This window comes from Microcebus murinus, chromosome 4 (genome assembly GCF_040939455.1).
Source record: "Microcebus murinus isolate Inina chromosome 4, M.murinus_Inina_mat1.0, whole genome shotgun sequence".
In the NCBI taxonomy this organism is placed as follows: domain Eukaryota; kingdom Metazoa; phylum Chordata; class Mammalia; order Primates; family Cheirogaleidae; genus Microcebus; species Microcebus murinus.
Genome location: NC_134107.1, coordinates 96143563 through 96166316, shown reverse-complemented (window position 1 = coordinate 96166316; position 22754 = coordinate 96143563). Strand labels below are relative to the sequence as shown.

Sequence of the window (22754 nt, the reverse complement as noted above, 5' to 3'; positions counted from 1 at the left end):
CGCCAAAGCACGTATGGTAAAAACATTTTGTGGACTATAGGTGGTTAAGTATGTAAAATTCTTTTAATTTTTCCATATGTTTGAAATTTTTCATAAAATTATGTGGAAAAAATAAACTCGTGAGACTGAAACTCCCATCCTCATCATACAGATGAGGAAGCAGGTGGAGAGTATGTGCCATTTGTCCAAGGTCACACAGCTGATGAGCAAGGGATTTAGGGGCACATGGAGCGTGGGCTGACTCCAAAGCCCAAGCTCTTTCCATGACACATGCTGCAAAGCATGTCACTTTCCAGCTGTCTCTCCCCCTCCAGTGCCCAACCAGGGCACCACAAGGCAGGCCAAAGAACCCAGAAAACCTGGGGGCAGAGTCTGGAAACACAGCCTGGTGGGCTCTTTCCAGCTTGCTCCATCCCCCTTTCTATATAGATGCCCCTCTGGACTATATGGGGATTAATAAGTGGAACTTTCTGCACAGGCTTCTCTTGGGGACAGGCAGCAAGTGCCCACAATAGTGCCAGTTTTTGCTGCCTGTTGGCTGCCACAGGACAACAATCCCACCCCCCTGAGCCTAAGATCCCTACCAGACTAAGTAGTGGATTGCTACCCAACAGCATGCTAATGGGGACAGTTCAGTCATCAGCCTTGATAAATGGCGGGACGCCCAGATAAGGTCTGGTCCTGCTGTCCACGGCTTCCTCCATCTACTCCCATGGAGAAGAAAAATGCTGATGGGCACATTTCTCCACATGGATAACCGCTTTAGAAGAGCCAGACCCTTTGCTTCCAAGGGTTTTGTGACATGGCTATTCTTCATGGACAGTTTTTGCCAACAACCGTGACTTTCTGACTTCCTTTCCTAGCTTGTGGGCTTTTCTTCTTTTTTGGTGACATTTTCCTTTCAGTTTGAGTTCTACTCCACTTAATGCAGCTACCATCTGCCTCCTAAGCCCATGGCTCAGTGAGGGGCGAGAGCACACAGCCTCCTAATTCCTCTGCACCCCCTCGTATCATTACTGTTCATCCCTGACCCTCTCCCACTAATCCCTTCCCTTTGATCTGCCTCTTCCAAACAGATGGAGGATGGTTTCTAGAGGTAATGTTCTGCCAAAAAGCACCCCAAACTACTCCCCTTAGATACAGACCTGGCAAATGAAAACAGGACACAGCAGGCTGGGTAGGTCTGCGACAAAGAAACAGTGCATGCTGGCATTCCAGGACAAAGCCTTAACTTTAGAAATGAAAGCACAGCATCCCTCCTGGCCAGAGTCTGGGGACTGGTCCTTGCCACAGTTCAGCGATCCCATAAACACAAACACATCAGTCCCTAACCTCCTAGGTTCATGTACTGTTCCTGCTAGAGCCCAGAGGCAACTCACATGATCTCACAGGAAATTCAGAACAGCAACAGTAACAACAACTAACATTTTAATGCCATTAAATACATAACAATAACATTAATATTTATATGCTAACATTTTACATTCTCTACCTCACTTTCTTCTCACAACAAACCTATAAAGTAGGTAGTGGTATCCTTAGTTAATGGGTTGTGAATCTGGAGCTAGACAAGAGCCAAGTATAAGTTCTCATTTCCCCGCTTACGAGCTGTGATACCAGCAAATTACTTAACCTTGGAGATTCACAAATCCATGCTCTTCACCACCACTCGACTGCCCTCATCTCAAACTCACCAGGCCAAGGAAGGACTTGAGGTCAGAAGCCGTGGAGTCTGAGAGCTGTGGTTCCTTCACTTGTTCACTTATCTCTGACTCCTGGGGAGAGAAACGCACAGAGAAATCCCCCAGAGCAGAGGGCCACAGTGACTATCCCAGGAATTCTGTTCAGGCCATGGTGCCAACCCAGGCTCCATGAAAACCCTAAGGAGGCCTATGGACCGACCACGCCATTCTCTCCAAACACATCCAACAGCCTCCACCCACCCTGGGGCTGGGCAGCCCAGATGAATATAGATGATCACACTCTGAATCAGATCAACAAGGATTTACACATGTGTAAGGAGAGCCAAGTGTGGTGGGGGTAGTCAGAAAGTTGGCAGTACAGAAGTTTGATGCTATCCTAAAAAAACAGAATAAGAGCATCTTTTCCAGGAAATAGATAAAAGCTCTTTAAATGAATTCCCTCACCATCTACCTGGATGAGAAATAGGACTAAGGGTTGCAAAATCTAAAATGCCAAAGGCTCTCCCCACTGGGACCTACACTTCTGTCTAGTTTGGTCATTGGCCCCCGGTCTTACCAAAGCAACCACCCCCATGTCTTGGGTTGGTTCAGAAAGAGCCACAGAAATTGATGAGAAGAGTCTTCTTGCAACCCACTGACCTATGCTGGGCAGGACACTCCCAACTGTGGTACCTGCCCCACCTCCCCCACTACACACAATGTTCTCCTCTCTCTATAGGAACTCAGACTAATGCAACCATGACTGACCCTACCAATGTCAAGAAGCAGAAAGGGGAGGCAGGAAGAGGGAGAAGGAAGTAAGTAGGAAAAAAAGAGGAACATGAGTATCCCAGGAGGGTGCCAATGGAAAAGCAAATTCCTACCCTGAATTTCAGTACCAGAAGGTTTGCAATTTCATTCAGGATTTTACTGCCTGCTGGGTCTGGACATATTTGTCACAATTAAGGGTTCGGCTGATGTTGACAGCCCAGTGCAGGGACTACAAATGAAGCTCCTGACTCAGTAATAAAAACGTGGGGATAGGAACTTGGATAGGGCTGAAGAGAGCAACAGAGGGTTGTAGCTGGCACCTGCCTATGGATACATTGACTTACCTGGCTGGCATCTGATTTGTTCTCTTTGGGGGCAGAAGGCTCCTTCTTTGGCTCCTTCACCTCTTCCCTCCTGGAACCCTTTTCTCCTGCATCCACCATGTCCTTTTTAGAGGCTTTGGCAGGCTCATCGCCCCCGGGGCCCACCTTGGAGGGCGCCAGACTTCTGGAAGCCCTAGGCTCGCTCTTCTCATTCTCTTCTTTTTGTGAGAGCCCAGGACTCATCCTTCTTCTCTGTTGCCCTTTGCCATCAGCACTGCTCAGACTGCTGTCTGCACCTTGGCTCGAATGCTTGCTGGGAGTAACGGGGCCGGCAGCATCTGAATCCAGACAAACATCCTTCTTCTCCTCTGGCTGGCTTGTTCTGGGAGACTCCTAGGGGGCAGCAGACCAAGTCAGAAAGGAAGACATCAGGAATGTATAAAAGGAGTCCAGAGACATACTGAAAGATGGAGCTGCCATTCCTTGACCCACAGGGCCAGTGCTCAAGTTCTGGCTCCAGTGGTTATCAATCACCCAAACAGCTTTTTAAGACATAAGATTCCTGGCTCTACCCCAGGCCTACTGAATCCGAATTTCGACAGTGATTTGGATACACTCAACCTTACTCCTGTCCACTGGTGAGCTTGGAAATCACTGCATTGGACTATTCAACTCCATCACCACCTATCATGTTCTCAAATAACAAATCTGTCTCACTCAAGCCCCATTAGCCAAATCATAAGATTGAAGACTCAGAGGCCAATATCTAGTTGAGATGATGATGGATGGTCATGTGAGAGAAAGGCAGCAAGATCTAGAATTTCTATTTTTCATTTTTAATAGGCAGCAGGGAGGAAAATACCAGGAGGGTTCCCTTCATCCCTAAAGCCTCCCCTGTACATGCTGACCATCAGCAACCTGGAGACCACAGCCTCCATCAAGGACTGCCAACTGGGTCCTTTGGGAAGCAGATGCCAAGATGGGATTAGATGTGCAAGAGGTTTACTGAGAGACATGTTTATGAAGGACAAAGGAGGTGAGGAGAGCCTTCAGAACACAATACAGGTCTGATAACTGTGACAAGAGAGAAAGAAGGAAGAGCCTCCGGGTACCACACAGTTCTGAGAAAGTCCTGGCCAGCCCAGCAGGGAGCCTCTAAGCAGGTTGCCGTTAGCAGAGTCCCACATCTGGCCGAAATGGTCCTGCTTTCAGACCAATTGTTCCCCATCATCAGGAGGAAGCATGACCTTGCCACGAAGCAAGGTAGAGGGAAAGGGCAGTGGCTGGATGCTGTCAATCTACTAAACTCTCTTGACAGGGTCTCTTGAAAGGAGATCTGAGTAATGTACCTCTACAGCAGCTATACTCTGCTTCTCACATAAAAATATCACTTTACAGACTAGTGAAAACCTAAGGCTGCTTCCACTTAAATTCTTTAGAGTCAGCTAAAAGAAAAAAAGAAAACCCTCCCTTGGAAATACAGCCAGTGATCTCTTTTGGGCTAAGGCTAAGAAGACTTCCTCCCAGAAAACATTTGTGCTAACACTTGGGCTGCCAAGCTGAACAATTTCTGATCAGAGATTTTTGGGGGGGGTGGAGGGGCAGAGTCTCCCTGTGTCACCCCAGCTAGAGTGTAATGGAGTACATCATAGCTCACTGCAACCTCAAACTCCTGGGCTCAAGCAATCTTCCTCCTTCAGCCTCCACTTAAATTCTTTAGAATATCTAGGACTACCAGCACATGCCACCATGCCCAGATAAGTTTTCTATTTTTTGTAGAGATTGGATCTTGCTCTTGCTCAAGCTGGTCTTGAACTCCTGAGCTCAAGTGATCCTTCCACCTTTGCTTCCCAGTGTTCAGATTATAGGTGCGAGCCACCTTGCTCAACCTGATCAGAGAGTTTTAAGTCTTCCTGGTTCTCTACCCTGAAGAGTCATACAAGGAACATAATGGCTAAATAGTTGAAAGGTCCAAGAAGAAGCCCTAAGCATGACATTTATTGGTGCTTTGTTAAAGTATCTGCTGTCCCCATAGGCATTGCCAGCCACCTGCAGGTCTGACAGCCTATGGACAGCTAATCCAAGCTTCCTAAGGACGGTTAAGGGAGGCAGTAAAGCAGAGTAATTCAGACCTCAGCTTCAGGGATAGACTACCTAGGCTCAAATTGGCTCCACACTTAAAGATGTGTAACCTTAGGCAAATTATTTACTTCTCTGTGCCTCAGTTTGTTTCTCTAAAATACTGGGATATAGCATTAATAGTACCTATCTCATAGGGTCGTTGGGAAGAGTAAAGGAGACAATACTCATTAAGTGAGTTAAAGAACTTAGGACTGTATCCGGCATACTGTCAGTGTCCCATAAATGTTAACTAATGTTATATGATGAGATCCACATGTTCACTCACGGAGCACCTTCTATGTGCCAAACACTGCCTTGGGGGATCTGAATATGCCCAAGACATAGATCCTGCCCTCAAAGAATTGAGCTAATATTGAGAAAAGGAACCCAGATGACCCTGGTTATGAGTCTTGACTTCCAAAAGCAAAGAGGCCATAAGACACTGTGGTGATACTGTCACCAGGCCTGGGCCTGTCCCAGAAAGAAAAGCAGAAGGGGTGGCTTCCCTCCTGCCATGGCAGCACACAGCAGGTACCCTCCAGTGCTGCTCCTCTCAATATACCTAACCTGTAGCATGGAATAAATCTGCAATGATCACTGGGCTGGGAGAAGGAAAGGGCACAAGCGCCCCCTCTTCAAGAGAAGCAGTCCAGGTTAAGGCCAGGCCCTCCTGTCTCCATATCCCCACGGTAGCCTGCACTTAGCAGGAGCTCAATAACCAGTCTGTGGGGCTCTGAGGACTCTGAGAAGAAGGTGGGAGTTTCTTGGGGTAGGCAAGCAGTGTCTGACAGCTACAACCCCCTTGCTCGGCAAGCAGAGCCAATCTACTCTGACCAGGTTCATCCTGAGATTAAGGAAAGGCTCTCCTGCTAATAGACCTTGAATTTGGGACAGAGGAAGTATCAGACCACAAACAGCACCTATGGTCTTCAGGATAAAGCCCAGATCTCCTCACCTGGCTCTCAGCCCTTACAGCCCAGCCCCTGCCTGCCTCTCATGGTTCACCTCCAGCCAAACTGCAGACATTCTCTCCTCCTGCCTGTGGATAAACATGCTGTTTTGCTACTTTGCCAGGTACATTCTTAAAACACCCACACATGCACTCTACCCTGACAAAGCCCCACTGGTCCTCACAGCATCACCTCTTCCAGGCCACCTTCCTTGACCCTAGGTCAGGTGACCTGAGATGAATCTTCCTCATCCTCTATCATAATAGCTATTAATAATTGCTGATTTCATTGTCTGTTTTCCTCACCAAATTAGTTCCCTATTGTCCTTAGTACCTAGTTTCTGGCACATAATAGATGCTCAGTGAAGGCTTATTGACTGAATTTTTAAAAATGAATAAGGGTGTCAAGCAGAGATAAGAGTTGAGGCTTTCCTTCCTATTCTGCAAAGTGGAGATGTAGCATTAATTTTACAAGGTTATATAGGGATTAGACTATATTTGTTACAGTGCTTATTAAATGAAAAATAGCCAGGAAAATATTAACTATTAATTAAATAACTACTCAAGATGATGGAAAAACAAGTAACCTATCAAGAATCAAACAATCCCAGATACAGGTAGAGATTCCCATTTTTTTTTTTTTTTTTTTGAGACAGAGTCTCACTTTGTTGCCCAGGCTAGAGTGAGTGCTGTGGCATCAGGCTAGCTCACAGCAACCTCAAACTCCTGGGCTCAAGCAATCCTGCTGCCTCAGCCTCCCAAGTAGCTTGGACTACAGGCATGCGCCACCATGCCCGGCTAATTTTTCTATATATATTAGCTGGCCAATTAATTTCTTTCTATTTATAGTAGAGACGGGGTCTCACTCTTGCTTAGGCTGGTCTTGAACTCCTGATCTCGAGCAATCCTCGCGCCCCGGCCTCCCAGAGTGCTAGGATTACAGGCATGAGCCACCCTGCCTGGCCTGAGATTCCCATTCTTACACATGGGAATACAACCTGACCACAAGAATCTGAGGCCCAATGTAATTCTAAAGCTTAAATTCTTCAAAAGACGATTTTTACATGATGAGGTTTGTTCTAATTTGTCTATGTAAATATTAAAATAGTAAAATATGGCTAATATTAAAATAAATGACTTGCATTCTCTGCACCCGTATCAACTAACTGCAACAACAGGACAACCAGAGGTCCATCTTGAGGGTGGGGAAAGCAGAGGGAGGAGTGTAGATCATCCATAAATGGATGAACAAGAGCTGAGTGTCCGAAAACCCATCCTATCCCACACTCAGCTCCCTGCAAGGACCCCTGCTCCTTGTCAGGTCACTGGGCCTAAAGCCCCAACCAGAAGACACACTCCAGGCACCAGCCTAGTGCACGCAGTCTCCAGCCCCGGGCTCTGGGGGGGGGGCGCGGTGCAGACTAAGGCAGGGGTGCCTGCAGCCATAGCACAGCTTTGCCCTCAGCTCATCCCTACTCAGACTCCTTCTATCTCCTCCTGTCATAGCCCCAGGTCCTTGAGTATCTCATGGCATATTTCTGCTGCTTTTTCAAATAAGACCTTACCATCTGCATGAGGAGGGGTGCAGTGGAGTGCTTATAAGAATAGTTTCATGAATATTTACCACACCCCCTAAAAGCCATGAGGTCTCCAGTGCTGCAGTCCCCCTCCTCTAGCCCAGAGCACAAAGGCAGGGGCTCCTATAACCCACACAACACAGGAGGGGGCTCGCAAGCAACAGGGAGCTGAACACCCTGTCTGTGTATCGCCTCTGTTCTGGGGAGATGCCCACCAAGCTGATCATCAGTCCAGTTTATTTTCCAGGTTTCATTTCTACCCAGTTGGTCTCAATTCTTTGCACAGCTCCCTGGTGTTGTTCGCACTTTCCAATCACACTGACATCATCCTGTTATTCCTAAGCCCAGGCTCCCTCCCGCTCCTTTGATCTGCTGATGGGCTTTTCACCAGCTCCACATGGCCACACAACGCCTGCTGCCTACCCTTCAGCCTCCCCTTGTTCTCAGAGTTCTCAGCGTTGGTTCCATGAACCTTTCCCTCTTGAGTCTGTAACAGACTAGAAGTAGGTTTACATTGGAAGGCAGGAGAGGAGGGAGAAGGAGAGAAGGGAGAGATGCATTCTTGCCATCCTACTGCCCTCTCATGGAAGCATGAACAAAGTGACTGCTCAGTGAGATAGGGCAGAACAAACCTCAGCAGATCTCCATCCGGGGCTGCCTGGAATGCTGAGGAGTGGGGAAGGCGGGCAGTTCAGAGAATCCAAAGACTGTTAACTGAGACAAAAGCCATTTCCAAAGGGTAGGGCCCAAGCAAAGGCTGCATTGCCTGTCCTGAAACCCCTATTCGTCCCTACCACTAACGTTCCTCAACAGGAAAAGCCCTAATTGCTGCCTGAAGTTAGAACATAGGAATCTAACACTCCATGTGGCAAAAAGAACTAAATCTGCTAGGACGCTAGAGACTGGGGTGGGAGGTGTATTTAACACCGCCCATTCCAGACATTTCCCCCGATCACACTGGGGTGCCTATTTATATTAAAGAGGTTATAAAAACGTTTAAAAGCTCCCAGTCCCCCAAAGAAGCACATAATCATCAGAAAGAAAGCTTTTAGAAATCCAAAACACGTCGAAGAAGAAAATCTTTTTTTTTGTTGACATTTATCATCCATTATGAAGTAAATGTTAACTAGCCCAAGTGCATCATGATCAATCCACAGCAGGATCTTCAGTCCATCAGCTGGCAGCAGGGACCAAATACCCACTCTACCCAGAATCTGGGAAAGCCCAGGGAAGGAAAAAATACAACACAACCTGCCTAGAGACCCTCCCTGACCCAGTGTAGCTTATTCACTCATTCACTTATTCATTCCCTTACTTGTTGAACAAAACATAACCAAGCACTTCTCTGCTCTAGGCAGTGGGCAAGGTGCTGCCTGGACATATAGACAGGAATAGGGCAGAATCTCCACACTCGATGTGCTCATTCTTATGGACATTGTCCTCTATCTCCAAAAGCAAACAAGCCCTCTCCCCTACTCTTATTTATGGACATCCTTCTAGGCACAAAACACTAGCATCTCCTTTGAGTCCATCAGTATAGGTCTTGCTGGTGGAAGAGAAGAAAACAAAGTTGTCATTTCAAGGAACCAAAGAGACTGAAGGCTTTGGATTTCATCCAACCAGACCAGGCCCCACTCAGAAAGAACAGTTTCACACAGACATATATCCGATTGATGGTAAAGATGGGACACTCAGAAAAAAGTGTCACATTTGGCAGGAAGTGTTAAAATCAAAACATACCTGATTGTGCAGAGCCAAAAAGCTAGACAGTTTCTGAGATAATAGGCAAAGCCTAACTATAAAAAGGGTCCTGCCCAATGGGTAGAGTTGGGTCACCTTGGAAGGTCCACCTACAACTCAAGTCTCAAGTACCAAGGCAGGAGCTAGCAGCTAGCCTCTGAAACCTCAGCTGACCTGAGACAGAAATCCTGGATCTCAAGGTAAGGTAAAGATCAAGAAATATTGATAAGAGTCAGAAATAATAAGGGATGATGAGGAAACAAATTCAAATCCATCATATAAGCACTTTTGTTTTACTGGCCAGCTTTGTGATAATTCTAATGCAGCGCAAGTGACTTGTTTGATTTTAAGGTGTTTAAGATATTTAAAAGAATTTGGTATATCAGACTTGTGAAGAGGTTAACTAATTGAGCCTACAACCAATATTTAAATGTTTAGGGAAAGCTAACTTGTTGGCTTCATTATTTATTGGTGGTATAAATACTTTGAAAATATTTCAAGAAATATTATTTAATAATTAATAATTTGTGCTCACTTCGGCAGCACATATACTAAAAAACTGGAATGATACAGAGAAGATTGGCACGGCCCCTGAGCAAGGATGACACAGAAATTCGTGAAGCATTCCATAAAAAAAAAAAATTAAAAAATTAATAAATTGGACACTAAACAAAGGACACATAATAGGGAATTTTCCTTTCTAAGAATAAAAACACTTTGGAGGTTACAGGTATTACAATGACATGATAAGTGTTGGTGTGGTTTTCTTTTTTTAATAAAGAACATTGGAACTTGGGTGGGTATTCTAGAAGCTATTCCCATCCATATTCTGTATTTTCCAGCCCTCATGCTTTCGCTCAAGCTGTTTGTTTGCGTAGAACATCCCTTTACATCCTCCATGTCTGTAACTTATCTACTTTTCAAGACCCAGGTCAAATGTCATCTCTCCTAACAAGTTTTCCATGATATCCAGGGAAGTAATGTCTTCCCCCAAATAACACCCTCAGTGTACCTGTGCTATAGCTCCATACACATACTGCTCTGCCTTATAGCTCCTAACTATTCATTCATTCGAAATCTACTGAGCACTTACTAAGTGCCAACTACCTAGTATCCATTCCCTCTCCCCAGCTGCATACCCCTTGAGGACAACCCAGGCCATGTCATACCTCCCACAGAGCCTAACACAGTGTTCTGCTACAGAGCAGGCATCCAACATGTTAAGATTCAGGATGTTGTTACAGCTCTGTTAAAAACTCAGATGGCTCCCAATGCCTGTGTAATCCAATCCAAACCTCTTGGCCTGCCATCGATGTGCTCCAGGGCCCGCCCAACCTACCCCCGCAGTGTCATGTCCCACCGCCCTCCCACACATGCTCTGCACTCCAGTCTAAGGAGACACCTTGTCTGCCCCAACCTTAACCTGTAGCTTCTGCCTCTGCCTGTGCAGTTCCCTGCATTTGGACTTCTCTTTCACCTGCCCATCCTCCTTCCTGTTTCACCTCAAATGTCAATGTCTCAATACAGCCTTTCCTGGTTGATCCAAAGGGACAGGAGCTCCCTTATTCTCCCTTCCCATGGCACTCTGTTTACCTTCCTTACAGCCTCATTGCATGCTAGCCTGTGTTCTAGTCATTTAAGTCTCTTTTCTACAACACTACAGAATCTTACAGTGCAGTAATCGTATCTCATTTATGTTTGCATGACCTATAGACCTAGAAAAGTACCTCATGTAGAAATGTTCATTAAATAGTGATTCTTTGATAAATGAATAAATGAATGTATTCCCTTCACCTCTTTTCCTTCCCAAACACTAGAAATCACACCTGGACAGGCCTAGGACAAAACAGTTCTCTTTCCAAATACACATCCCACAAATTAGAAAGGCTTAATATAAGGAAGGAGGGATATACTAGGCTGATAGATTTGCCTGCAGGGGCTTTGGGATCCTACCTCATAGTCAAAGTCACCTCCCAGTGCCCCAACGTCCAGGTGCAGGTTCTTAAGAAGTTCACTTGAGCTGCGGACACTCTAGAAACAAAAGTGATTATGAGTGGTAAGTCTAAGGAAACTCATGAGCCTAGGGTGAGAGGCATGCAGAGGGAAAAGTAGGGTACAGCTAGGCTGGCAGGCAGCGCCCAGACAGGGCTTCAGAGGACTCTCGGGCAGGACCTCCACTAAGGCAGCCTCACTAAACAGCCCTTCATCCAGTGTGAACAATGCTTTGTGCCAAGCAAGTGGCCAAGAAGCTTCTTGTTGATTGTGCCTTCTGGTTCAGACCTAGGAGGCATATAGACTAGTTAAGAAATGAAACTATGGGCTGGAAAATCATTTTTACTTATTTTTAAAATAGCACAGAGGTTAGCCAAAGATGGAAACAACTCATGTGTGCATCATCCCATGAGTGGTTAAACAAAACGCAACATAGACATGCAACGGAATATTATTCAGTCTTAAAAACGAAGTTCTAATACATGCTGCAGCAGATGAACCCTGAAAACATTATGCTAAGTGAAATAAGCCATACACAAAAATACAAATATTGCATAATTCCACTTACATGAGGTACCTAGAATAGGCAAAGTCATAGAGACAGAAAGTAGATTAGAGGTTACCAGGGGCGAAAAGGGAATGGGGAGTTATTATTTAACAGATACAGAGTTTCTACTTGGGATGATGAACAAGGGCTAGAAATGGATGGAGATGGAAGCACAACATTGTGAGGATAATTAATACCACTAAATTGCAACTTAAAAATGGTTAAAATGGCAAATTTTATGTTTTTTATATATATATATACATATATATATATATAATCACAATAAAAAAATTTTTCCAAAAAAATAATAGTACAGGGGGTTTCCATGCCAAGGAAAGGACATCATCATTACCTGGTCATCACTCTCCTCCTCATCCTCCTCGTTGTTCTCCTCTCCTAAAGCCAAGAGGCTGAGAGCATTCTTGTCCTCATTGATAGAGCCCAAGAGACCCTTTCCAAAGACAGAAGTCTTGAGACCCTGCGAAGGATCCAAAATACAGAACAGTTAAGGGACACATCATGGGGACCTTTGGAATAACCTTTATTTAGAATGCCTTCCCCATTCTTGGTGACTCCAGTTCACACTGATGACTCCCTGTCCAACTCCTACTGCCCTGGCCGTGTGGATGGGGAAACAAGCACTGATGTTGCCATAGCATGGGTCTATCCTCCAGAGTCCACGCTCACACAGGTGTGACTCATCTTCCCAACTGGATTATGAACTTTGAGGACTCAGCCTGTTCCATTTCTCATCTATGGGCCAAGGTTTCCAGCATGGCACACGGAGGTCCCACGGTAACTAAACACACCGAACACAAGAGAACGTACTTACCAGCGTGGGTTCTCCAAGCTGACCAGACTCCACTGAGCTCCCCAGGCTCCTATTCTGAGATCCACGAAGAGCAGGGGGTGGGGCATCCCCAAGGCCTCGTAAAGGAGCCAGGCCCCCGAGAGGAACATGAACTGGGGCTAACGAGGAACCCAGGCCCTGGGTAACAGAAAACATTTTGTTACAAACCCAAGAAACCACATGGCTCTGACAGTGTTGGAGACAGATATAAAAATAAAACATCTAAATCCTGCGCGCTCAAATTTAAACCACCTCCGCTGAGAGGCTGCTAATGAAACACAACATCCAGAAATTACCATTGTGCCAACTGTGTGAGAAATCACAGGCTGGTTTCCTGATTCTCATAACTCAACGCTGTCTCACAGTAAACAGTTCTTTTACATCTGGCAGATGCTGCATGGGGCTCTGCTCTCTTTCAGAAGCCATATAGGAAGGATGCGGGAGGGGAACGCAGAGACAAATCCTCATCTACCAGAAGGAGATGTCTCAATAGATAAAGTTTAAAATTGATGAGTCAAGAAAAAGCAGCCTAAGCATATTATTTATAAAGATGGAAGTAAACAGCAAAAGAAAGTGGCTGCCTCTGGGGAGGGCTTTGTGTACCAGAGAACTGCTGCACTTTGCTATATACCGTTTAGTACTATTTGACGTTTTTTTAAACTATGGGCATGTATTACTTTGATGAAAATAAACACTAACGATGAAAAAACATACATGAGCAACACAAGGACTCTGTTTGCCCTCTTCACTGATGAGGAAGGTAGCTGAAAGGAGCCTTGCTAAAGGGCAGTAGCGGAGCTGGCCAGGTCCCTCCTTTTCCCTGTTCTCAGGAGGGCCAAACGAGGGCTTCGTGCCAAGACTAGGGAAAGAAACCAGGCTGGGAGTCAGAATTCGTGAGACCTCAGGCTACTCACAAACTCTTAGATCCTCAGTTTACTCATCTGCAAGAAGGAGGTGACGTGTACCTTGCCATCTGAGAATGTCTGCTGAGAAGCTCAAAAGGAGAGAATAAGTGCAAGGGGCCTTGTGAGTGGCCCAGGGCTTCACCAACATTATGGAATGGCTGTTATCACAGGGATTCGCATTATAATAACCTGGGCTTATCAGAAGCAGAGGCAAGGAGAGCAATCTGGAGATATTTATACATAACTCTTCGAAATTCATTTCTCAAACTTAAAATGTATAAAAAAAAACACAAAAATTTCATTCCTCTCTAATCCCACAGGGACTGAAGAGAGAAAGGGGAACGCAGAGGAGGTCAGGCTGAGGCAGTTCAGACGACCTATCTTCTCACCCACAGCCTCGGCCCAGGGGCCACACCAGCGGGCAGGTCCTCAGTAGGGCCGTTTCTGCAGAGGAGGGCTCATCTGGAAAGTGAGGTGAGAACCACTCGCAAGACTTTGCAGATTTGCTTGTTGTAGAATATCTTTGTTAGGGAGAGAAGGAGCTGATGATAATAAAATTCGACAATGCACTGGCTAGACACCAGGCACTGGCTAAACGAGGCACTGCACATCAGGAACTGGCTCAATACCTCACATGCAACGTCTCGTTTTACACTCACAACAACCTGAGGCGGGCTCTGCCATTATCCACAGTACCCACGTGACCAAGTGGAAGTTGGCGAGGTCAAGAACCATGCCCTAAAGTCACAGGGCCAGTGAGGGGAAGAGATAGGATTGGAACCTGAGGCTATCTCTAAGCCAGTATTTTATACCGCCTTCTGGTTGTAGCAGAAAAAAGAGCCCAAGAAAGCTTCTCCAAGGTAAACCGTGAGCAAACCAGGGCTACTCCTCCTGGCTTCAGCCCTCCCTACCAGCCCATGTCTCAGTAAGCAAAATTCTTCCCACACTGTATTTATGGAAAATTATAGACTCTAACATGGCTAATTTGCTAACATGCTGGGGGCTTGAGGGAGGGAGACAGGCATGCTGAGGGCTTTGTTCTCCCAGGCCTTTACCAAATCAGTGGTTAGCGGGGAAATTATATATTCCTGGCTCCTAGCTGATCATCTTCTATAGATGGCCATTAACTCTGAGTATGGGGCTGTGCATGGCGTTGTCCTTCAGAGCGGATAAACTTGCTGCCATTGGGCTAATTAAAACTTTCAGGATAATCTGCAGCTTATCCGATATTTATAGTGCTACAGTAGTTATTAAACCTAAGGGAGAACCAGTGCAAGCCAGCAATTAGGAGCCCGAAGGAACAACTGGGTAAGCCACAGCTGGGCAGCAGCAAAAGAATAGCTGGGGAAATTCAGATTGATCCCCATGGTCTCTGATCCAACTTGACTTCTGAATGAAAAATACAGTGATTCTTTAAAGAGACAAAAGTAGAAAGACAGGGCAAGGCCAGCCCTTTGGCAAATCCCAGTAGAAGAGGAAGTGAAGTCACAAATGAAGTCTCAAAGAGAGAAAGCACAACCCTGACACAGGTTGTCCACATGGTTTTCTAGGGACCCTGAGAGGCAAGGAGCAGAAGCAGAATGGAATGCAGAGAGAGATCCTTGGCTTCCGTCCTTTGTGGGAGTGTTAACTCTCTAGTGTTGTGTGATTCCAAGAAAGGATAAAGTTCAGAGCTTTGGGGCAGGATGCCTACTTGGAAGGACCTTTCTCTAGAACCAACGGAGAGCAAAGGCTTTCCAAATTCCAGAAAGGTGCCTATATCCTGCATGATGAGTGCCAGGGTCAGTGCCACCTTGCCACCCTCAAAACTGATCCTCTTTAAAAATTTGAACCACCCATGAATTACAGTTAGAGCCAGGGAAGGGAAGTCATCGATACCCTCAGCCCTATCTTGCAGCCAATAAAGAAAGTTGAAATACGTGTCATCCCGTAAGATGGCCATTTGGGTAGTTAAGGGATCGACAGTTATACCAAGACAGGGTGAGTAACAAGAAAGCAGACCTAATGGCTATGGTGAGACATCAACCCCACCTGCTCCCTCCCTGCCAAGTTCACTGAGGCCTTCAAGCCATTCTCTTTAAGAAGCCTACCTGGTGAAGCTGCATCCTGTCTGGCTCTGCAGCCAGCCCTCCACTGGAGCTCGGCTCGACTAGCCCCTGCCTGAGGAGGCTGCTGCTCAGCTGGATATGGGCTTGCTGAGAGGTCTCCTGCCCATCAGGGGCAAGGGCCACCTCCTGAGGATGTTCCATCAGCTCTGGGCCCAGAGCCAGAAAACTTGAGTCCCTCTCCATAGCTCTGATGGCCTCATGCTCACCCTCACCAGACACCCTGGAAGACTCAGCTGCCATGCAACAAACCATGCTGGCGATGTCTTTGCATGGCATTTCCTGTACGTTCTCAGGCAGCTCCAGGCCCTCCAGCCGCCTAGAGATCTTGACCATCTGCAAGATGTGCTGGTAGAACTTCTGATCCTCAGTGTAGTCTTCACTCTCTGACTGCTCCTCAGGAGAGCTCTGCACATTGGACAACTGAGGAACTAGGAAGGGTCTGGAGTATTGATCTCCAGGTCCTGGGCCTGACTGACCCACAGCCTGCTCGAATCCCCGTGAGCTCTGCAGGTCCCAAGGGAAGTTATTCACCTCACCCAGGACAGAAGAGTCAAGGTGTGAGGCCAGGCTGTTGCTGCTGCTGTTATCCAAGTCAGGCCCAGACTCACTAGGCTTCCTATCTTCATCAGGGGACCCTGGAGACCCTCGGGGGTTTCTCTTCTCACTGGTAGGAGACTCCCCTGGGGCACTCCCTGAAGGGGCTTTCTGAGCTGCTTCTGATGCCAGGGTATCAGGAGGTATTGGGGAAAGTCCCTGAGGTGGAGCCTCAGCTGAGGCCCCTGGAGCCTCAGGTTCACTGAGCTCTGTTTCCTTGCAACTCCCTGGGATGTCCTGGTTGACAAGCTTGGAGACCTGTCCTATCCATAATCTTGGGGCCTCTCTTCTCCTCCTTCCCTTGCCCATGCTGCCACCATCCCCAAGCACTCCCTGCAAGCTCAGGTCTTCAGCAGGGCTGCTATCTAACAAGAACAGCTTGCTCTTCCTAGTAGGTGGCATGTGGTCAGAAGAACAAAGGGACAGGGAGAACGCCTCCTCAGGGGATGGCAAGGGACTGGGACTCCGGCCTTTGTCCCCTCCAGGGCCAGTGGAGCTCAGTTTGGCTAAGCTGTGGCTATGCTGCTCTCCTTTCAGCTGTGGGCCCTTGATGGTTTCAGAAAACTTTGAGTGGACAGGGGCCTGGCTCTTGCTGTCTAATACATCCTGCCCATTTTGGAGAGGCCCAGTGTTGTGAGGGCCCGGAGCGCTGAGTTTCTGCTGTCTTGTCCTCATTTCCAGCTCTTCTATTTCGGGGTCTGAAAAACCCAGGTAGATTTTCTCTGTCACCTTCTGGGGTTTCTCCAGACCCTGCTGATCACCTAACTCTGTCCTGCATTGGGCTGGGGCCCTGCCTAAGATTTTCTCCACGTCGGCAAAGATCTGGTAGTTCCGGGAAGCTTGGCCTTTGGAGAGCGGCTGCAGCTTACTGGGGAGGGCACCCATGTGAGGCCAGGGGGTGTCACCCAGCATGCATGGGCTCTTCCCTTTCTTAAAGGAGCCCTCATTTCTAGCCTGCAGCTCTTGGTCTAGCTCCAGATCAGCAAGCCCAGGTGCTGAGAGAGGGGACAGACCACGGAGAAAGGAAGATGGCAGAAGTCCCTGCTCAGGCTGTGTTTCCTAGATGGGTATATAAATATGCAGAGAAAACTAAGACAAAGTACTTCTGATTTATACTTGCTACTTTAGCCCTTGGCAAGCCCTTAGCAGAAACCCACCCTCCATTTAAAGTGAAACACAAATCAAAGAGAAAAGAAAAGATAAAAAACTCCCTTAGGCTAAAACTATGTTGTTTTCTGGGTTCTAGTTTCCTTATCTATAAGGAGGAGGCTGGAATAGATCAATGGCTTGCAAACCATGCTCCATGAAACCTGGAAGGTTCAGTACAGTGCACATGCCACAGAGAAGAGGCATCATCAAGACCCACACCGCCAGTTTCAACCAGAGCAGCTCCATTTCTTTTCTCTTTCCTTTTTTTTTTTTAGAGATGGGGTCTTGCTCTGTTGTCCAGGCTGGAGTGCAGTAGCATAATCACAGCTCACTGTAACCTCTAACTCCTGGGCTCAAGTGATACTCCTGCCTCAGTCTCCCAAGTAGCTGGGACTACAGGTGCACCACCACAACAAGCTAATTTTTTTTATAGAGACCAGGTCTCGCTATATTACCCAGGCTGGTCTCAAACTCCTGGCTTCAAGTGATCCTCCCACCTTGGCTTCTCAAAGTGCTGGGATTACAGGCCTGAGCCACCATGCCCAGCCCATTTCTTTTTTTATAAACTGGACTTCTATAAAAGAAGTGATTTGAAGACTACTAACAAAAGTCTCAAAATCACCAACCAGGATTAGCCCTAAGGTACCATCCAGCTCTCAGGTTCTGTGAGTCCTTATCACAGACTCTAGAAATTTTCTAAGAGGAAGAAAAGAGGGAAAGCATAACCATTGACCTAAGCCTTGGAAATTCAGTCTAGTGTTTTCTACCAAAGGCACAGTTGGTATTGCTTGGGAGATGTCCTCCACATGGTCATAGACCCTCGGGGCTAAAAGAAACCCTAAAAAAATCAACCACCCCCTATAAACAACCACCTGGCTGTGAATGTGCACCCCCAGAGAGTTCAAACCACCTAAGTCTAGACTGCTCAGACCTGTCCTCTGGACAAACTCAAGTCTGAGGTACCTGTCCTGAGCCCTAAGATTCAGAATGACAGCCTAGGGCTGTCCAATTACCCTCATTTCCTAAAACCACAGAAGGAACCCTTTTAACAGGGAGCTCCAAGAACTCAGTACCCAACCCTCCACCCCAGTACCCTCAGTTCTTCCCTCTCCACCTTTAGTCAGGCCATAGCCTGCCCAGATAGCTGATTATCATTTCAAAGAATCCTGAGTTAGTGAAAGCCCCTCAGCGACCTTTTGCCTTTCAAACACAATATTAGAAAACTCAACCTATTTGGCAATTACTTGTCCTCTTTTCTGTATCTAGAGGAATATGTTTATTACCTAGCTTAACCAGGAGTAGTACGTCAGGGAGGGGAGTGGGAGGGAAAAGTGTCCATAGAGCTTAGGCATGACAAAAAGGTTAAATCCATCAATAACCATTCAAAGCCAGAAATGACACTTTAGGAAAGAAAATGGACAAAATCTTTGCTGAGAAGTAGGCACAAGGCTCTGGTGGAAAATAAAGACTACAACAAAAAAGCAAAACCACTAGACCATTGAAAGGGTCGAAAAGATATTCCCAGTGCTCCCACTGGCTGGACTGAGTTCCTACGACCCTCCCTCTCCTCAGGGTGGCCCCACCCTGAGGTCTGGGTGAAGGGAAGAATGTCTGGTTTCCCTGCACCACCACAGCATTCTGGGAGAGCCTGGGCCTCACTTCAGTACGTCTAGAAGTCTCAGCTGCTCCACCTAAAAAATGAGGATGATAACGCCACCTCCTAGGTTCAAATGTGCTGGAGGGATAAATAAAACAATAATGGATAAGAGCTGAGGTTCCCAAACCCTGGGCTGTGGACCAATAGCGGTCAGTGGCCTGTTAGGGACTGGGCCGCACCCCCTACACCCTCCATAGAAAAACTGTCTTCCATGAAACTTAGGAACTGGGAATCCGCACAGCTGTAGGTAAGCGGGCAGTGAGCAAGTGAAGCTTCATCTGTATATACAGCCACTCCCCATCACTTGCATCACCGCCTGAGCTCTGCCTCCTGCCCCCAATCCTGTGCAAAAATTGTCTTCCATGAAACCAGTCCCTGGTGCCCAAAAGGTTGGGAACTGCTGGATAAGAGCCCCTTTGAAATCCGATTACACTCAGATCACAATGCAATTAAATATCAGTTATCCACCATTAACTGAGCCCACTAGCAACAAAAACAATCCACAGAGTAGACAAAGCCCAAGGCTTTTCTTTTGAATCTTGAAAGCACTGGTGTTTTGACAACCAAATTATGGCTTTATGGCTACATCTGACTTACAGGGATTCACATCACTTTAAGACAATAATGAACCCACATTAGGAAGGCCTGACTCTGAATGAAGAGAAAGGACACTCTACTCATCTAAGCTCACTGATTTCCCCCAGCTGCTCTCTGTCCCCACTCTTCAGAATGGCAATGCCATCACTACTACTAGCACTGTAAAAAGCCATACTCAGGAGAGCACGCTCTCTCACTGATCCTATTAGGTAACATGTGCTTCCCAAGTGGGGAAAAAAGAAAATGTTTAGAGAAAGTAACAACTTCTAGACACTAAAGGGAAAATCCGCTAGAAGACAGGCAAAATTCAGATGATATACTATCAAGAAATTACTATATTGTTTTCGCTCTTACCCTCCCAGCTGTACACATCTAGATGTTCCCAATATCCCCTCAAGTTTTAGCCCTGGCCTCTCTTAGAGCTGGCATCCAGACTCACCAGGGCACTTTTGGTGGTCTCTTTGTCCTTCTTGTCTTTCTTCTCCTTTTTCTTTTTTTTGTCTTTCTTCTTAACGGCCCCAGGAACTGACAGCTTCCCCCGCTCTTGGATCACCAAGTTCCGATAGTGTTCATCACACGGATGGTCCCACGTGGACTGACCATTAGCAAAGTTGAAATAGTAAATATCACCTGTGATGTCCTGGCTGGGAATGAGCAGAGTTCAGAAGTTAGTCACTGCTCAGGGACAAATGTATTCAGGAAAAAGGAAAAGAAGAAAAAGAGAGAGAAGGTGGAAGAGGAGGAAAGTGGGAGGGAGAAGAGGGGATAAGAGAGCAAGGGAGGGAGAAAAGGATTCATACAAAATGGAAGGGCACCATTTGGCTAAGAATAAGAAGCTAACTTAGATAAAGGAAGACAGAACTGGGATACCTAACGACTTCTCAAGATGGTGATGTATAATCACTGGAGTTCTGAGAATGCATGCTAGACTAGAGTAGGAATGAACTTGGTTTTATGTAGATGGAGAAATATAAGCACTATGGTACCTTGGAAGTAAGTGCTAGGATAGATCTTGCTTAATATTTTAATAAACAGTGTGAGGAAGAAGAATGTGTTGTGAAAGCTCTGATTTTGCAAGACTATAAATTCATAAGAAGCAATTATCCAAGCTAGTGTGACCCAATGGTAGAAGAAAATAATGTAGGAGGTGTATTTCAAGAATTTGTGCATCAACATGGACAACACCAAAGTAAACCATTCATCCCATCCAACATTAACAATAATCCATTAGGACAGCTAACAGGAAAAAGAATCCCATTTACAATAATAATGCAAAGGATAAAATACTCAGGAATAAATCCAAAATGTGTAAAATCTTTATAAAGCTTTACTAAAAAGTCAGGGAAAAAAAGAAAAAAACAATTGGAGAGGCATTCTATGTTTCAGAATAGAAAGACTCACGTCTACAAAGATGCCAATAATCCTAAAATTAATGTATAAATCCAATATAATCCCAATCAAGCTCCTTTTGAAACTTGACAAGCTGCATTTCAATTCAAATAAAAGAGAAAATGATCAGAAACAGAAAAATATCAGGGGTGAATAAAGACAATGATAGAAGATATTCAAATGACAAATAAGCACATAAAAAGATGTTCAACATCACTAAACATTACAGAAAGGCAAATCAAAACTATAGTGAAATACCATTTCACACCCATCAGCATGACTATTATCACAAACCCAAAAAATAACAAGTGTTAGCTAGGATGTGGAGAAATTGGAAGCCTTGTGCATTGCTGGTGGGAATATAAAATGGTACAGCCACTGTTGAAAACAGTACAGCAGTTCCTAAAAAAAATTAGACACAGAATTACCACATAACCCAGCAATTCTACTTCTGGGTACATACCCAAAAGAAATGAAAGTAGGGGCCAGCCCCGGTGGCTCACGCCTATAACCCTAGCACTCTGGGAGGCTCAGGCGGGAAGATTGGTTGAACTCAGGAGTTAGAGACCAGCCTAAGCAAGAGTGAGACACCATCTTTACTAAAAATAGAAAAAAAAATATATAGCTAGGCACTAAAAAAAAAATACAAAAAATTAGCCAGGCATGGTGGCATGTGCCTGTAGTCCCAGGTACTCGGGAGGCTGAGGCAGCAGGATCACTTGAGCCCAAGAGTTTGAGGTTGCCGTGAGGTAGGCTGACGCCACAGCACCCTAGTCTGGACAATAGAGCAAAACTCTGTCTCAAAAAAAAAAATAAAAAGAATTCAAAGTAGGGATTCAAACGCATATTTGTACACCAATGTCCACAGTAGCATTATTCACAATAGCCAGAAGGTGTTAACAACCCAAATCTCCACTGACAGATGAATGAATAAATAGAATGAGGTATATACACATACAATGGAATATTATTCAGCCTTGACAAAGAATTAAATTCTTTCACATGCTACAACATGGATGAACCTTGACAACATTATGCTAAGTGAAAGAAGCCAGACACAAAAGGACAAATATTGTATGATTCCACTTACATGAAATACCTTTACCAGGCAAATTCATAGAGACAGAAAGGAGAATGGTGGTTGCCAGAGACTGAGGAGAGGGGAAAATGGGAAGTTAGTGTTTAATATGGACAGAGTTTCAGTTTGCAAGATGAAGAATTCTGGAGATGGATAGTAGTGATGGTTGCATAACATTATGAATGTACTTAATACTGCTGAACTGTACACTAAAAATGGTTAAAATGATAAATTTTACGTTATAAAATTGTATATGTATATTTTACCATGATAAAAAAATGCAAAAAAATTTTACCTCAGTATGATAAAAGAAAGCATAAACAAAATTAAAACACATGAGAATGGGAGAAAATAGTAGAAATAATAGTAATAAGATTAATACCCAGAATAATCAAAGAGTTCCACCACCTTAACAAAATAAAAAGACAAGCAATCCAATAGACAAAAAGGCAAAAGATATAAACAAACAAATCACAAAATATAAACAAATGGCCAAAAGATGGCCAATTCAATTCTATGAACAACTTGGGGATTCCAATTAAAACAATCAGGTAAGCCGGGCGTGGTGGCTCACACCTGTAATCCTAGCACTTTGGGAGGCCGAGGCGGGCGGATTGCTCAAGGTCAGGAGTTCAAAATCAGCCTGAGCGAGACCCTGTCTCTACCAAAAATAGAAATAAATTAATTGGCCAACTAAAAATATATATACAAAATATTAGCCGGGC

The 22754-nt window shown here is 45.5% G+C and overlaps 2 protein-coding genes and 1 non-coding gene across 5 annotated transcripts in view; 1 reads left to right on the top strand and 2 right to left on the bottom strand.

Moving 5' to 3' along the window:
* LOC105876071 (centrosomal protein of 164 kDa) overlaps positions 1 to 22754 on the bottom strand; it is a 62917-nt gene that overhangs the window by 27025 nt on the left and 13138 nt on the right. For all 3 annotated transcript variants that reach the window (XM_076002540.1, XM_076002541.1, XM_076002542.1), the window contains exons 4-9: positions 20002 to 20206; positions 12535 to 12690; positions 12055 to 12180; positions 11117 to 11194; positions 2798 to 3169; positions 1695 to 1775 (exon numbers count right to left, since the gene is read on the bottom strand). In XM_076002540.1, the coding sequence (XP_075858655.1) occupies positions 1695 to 1775; positions 2798 to 3169; positions 11117 to 11194; positions 12055 to 12180; positions 12535 to 12690; positions 20002 to 20206 (1018 nt within the window). The remainder of the gene's footprint in view (positions 1 to 1694; positions 1776 to 2797; positions 3170 to 11116; positions 11195 to 12054; positions 12181 to 12534; positions 12691 to 20001; positions 20207 to 22754) is intronic.
* LOC142870757 (U6 spliceosomal RNA) lies at positions 9691 to 9799 on the top strand. Its single transcript, XR_012919100.1, has one exon. It is a non-coding gene; the product is annotated as a U6 spliceosomal RNA (small nuclear RNA).
* On the bottom strand, positions 12704 to 19989 carry LOC142870637 (uncharacterized). Its single transcript, XM_076002543.1, has one exon. The coding sequence runs from the start codon at positions 17069 to 17071 to the stop codon at positions 15521 to 15523; it is 1551 nt and encodes a 516-aa protein (XP_075858658.1). The 5' UTR covers positions 17072 to 19989; the 3' UTR covers positions 12704 to 15520.

Excerpts from the sequence above, each read along its gene's own strand:
- LOC142870637 (XM_076002543.1), bottom strand. The coding sequence starts at position 17,071 with ATGCTGGGTGACACCCCCTGGCCTCACATGGGTGCCCTCCCCAGTAAG.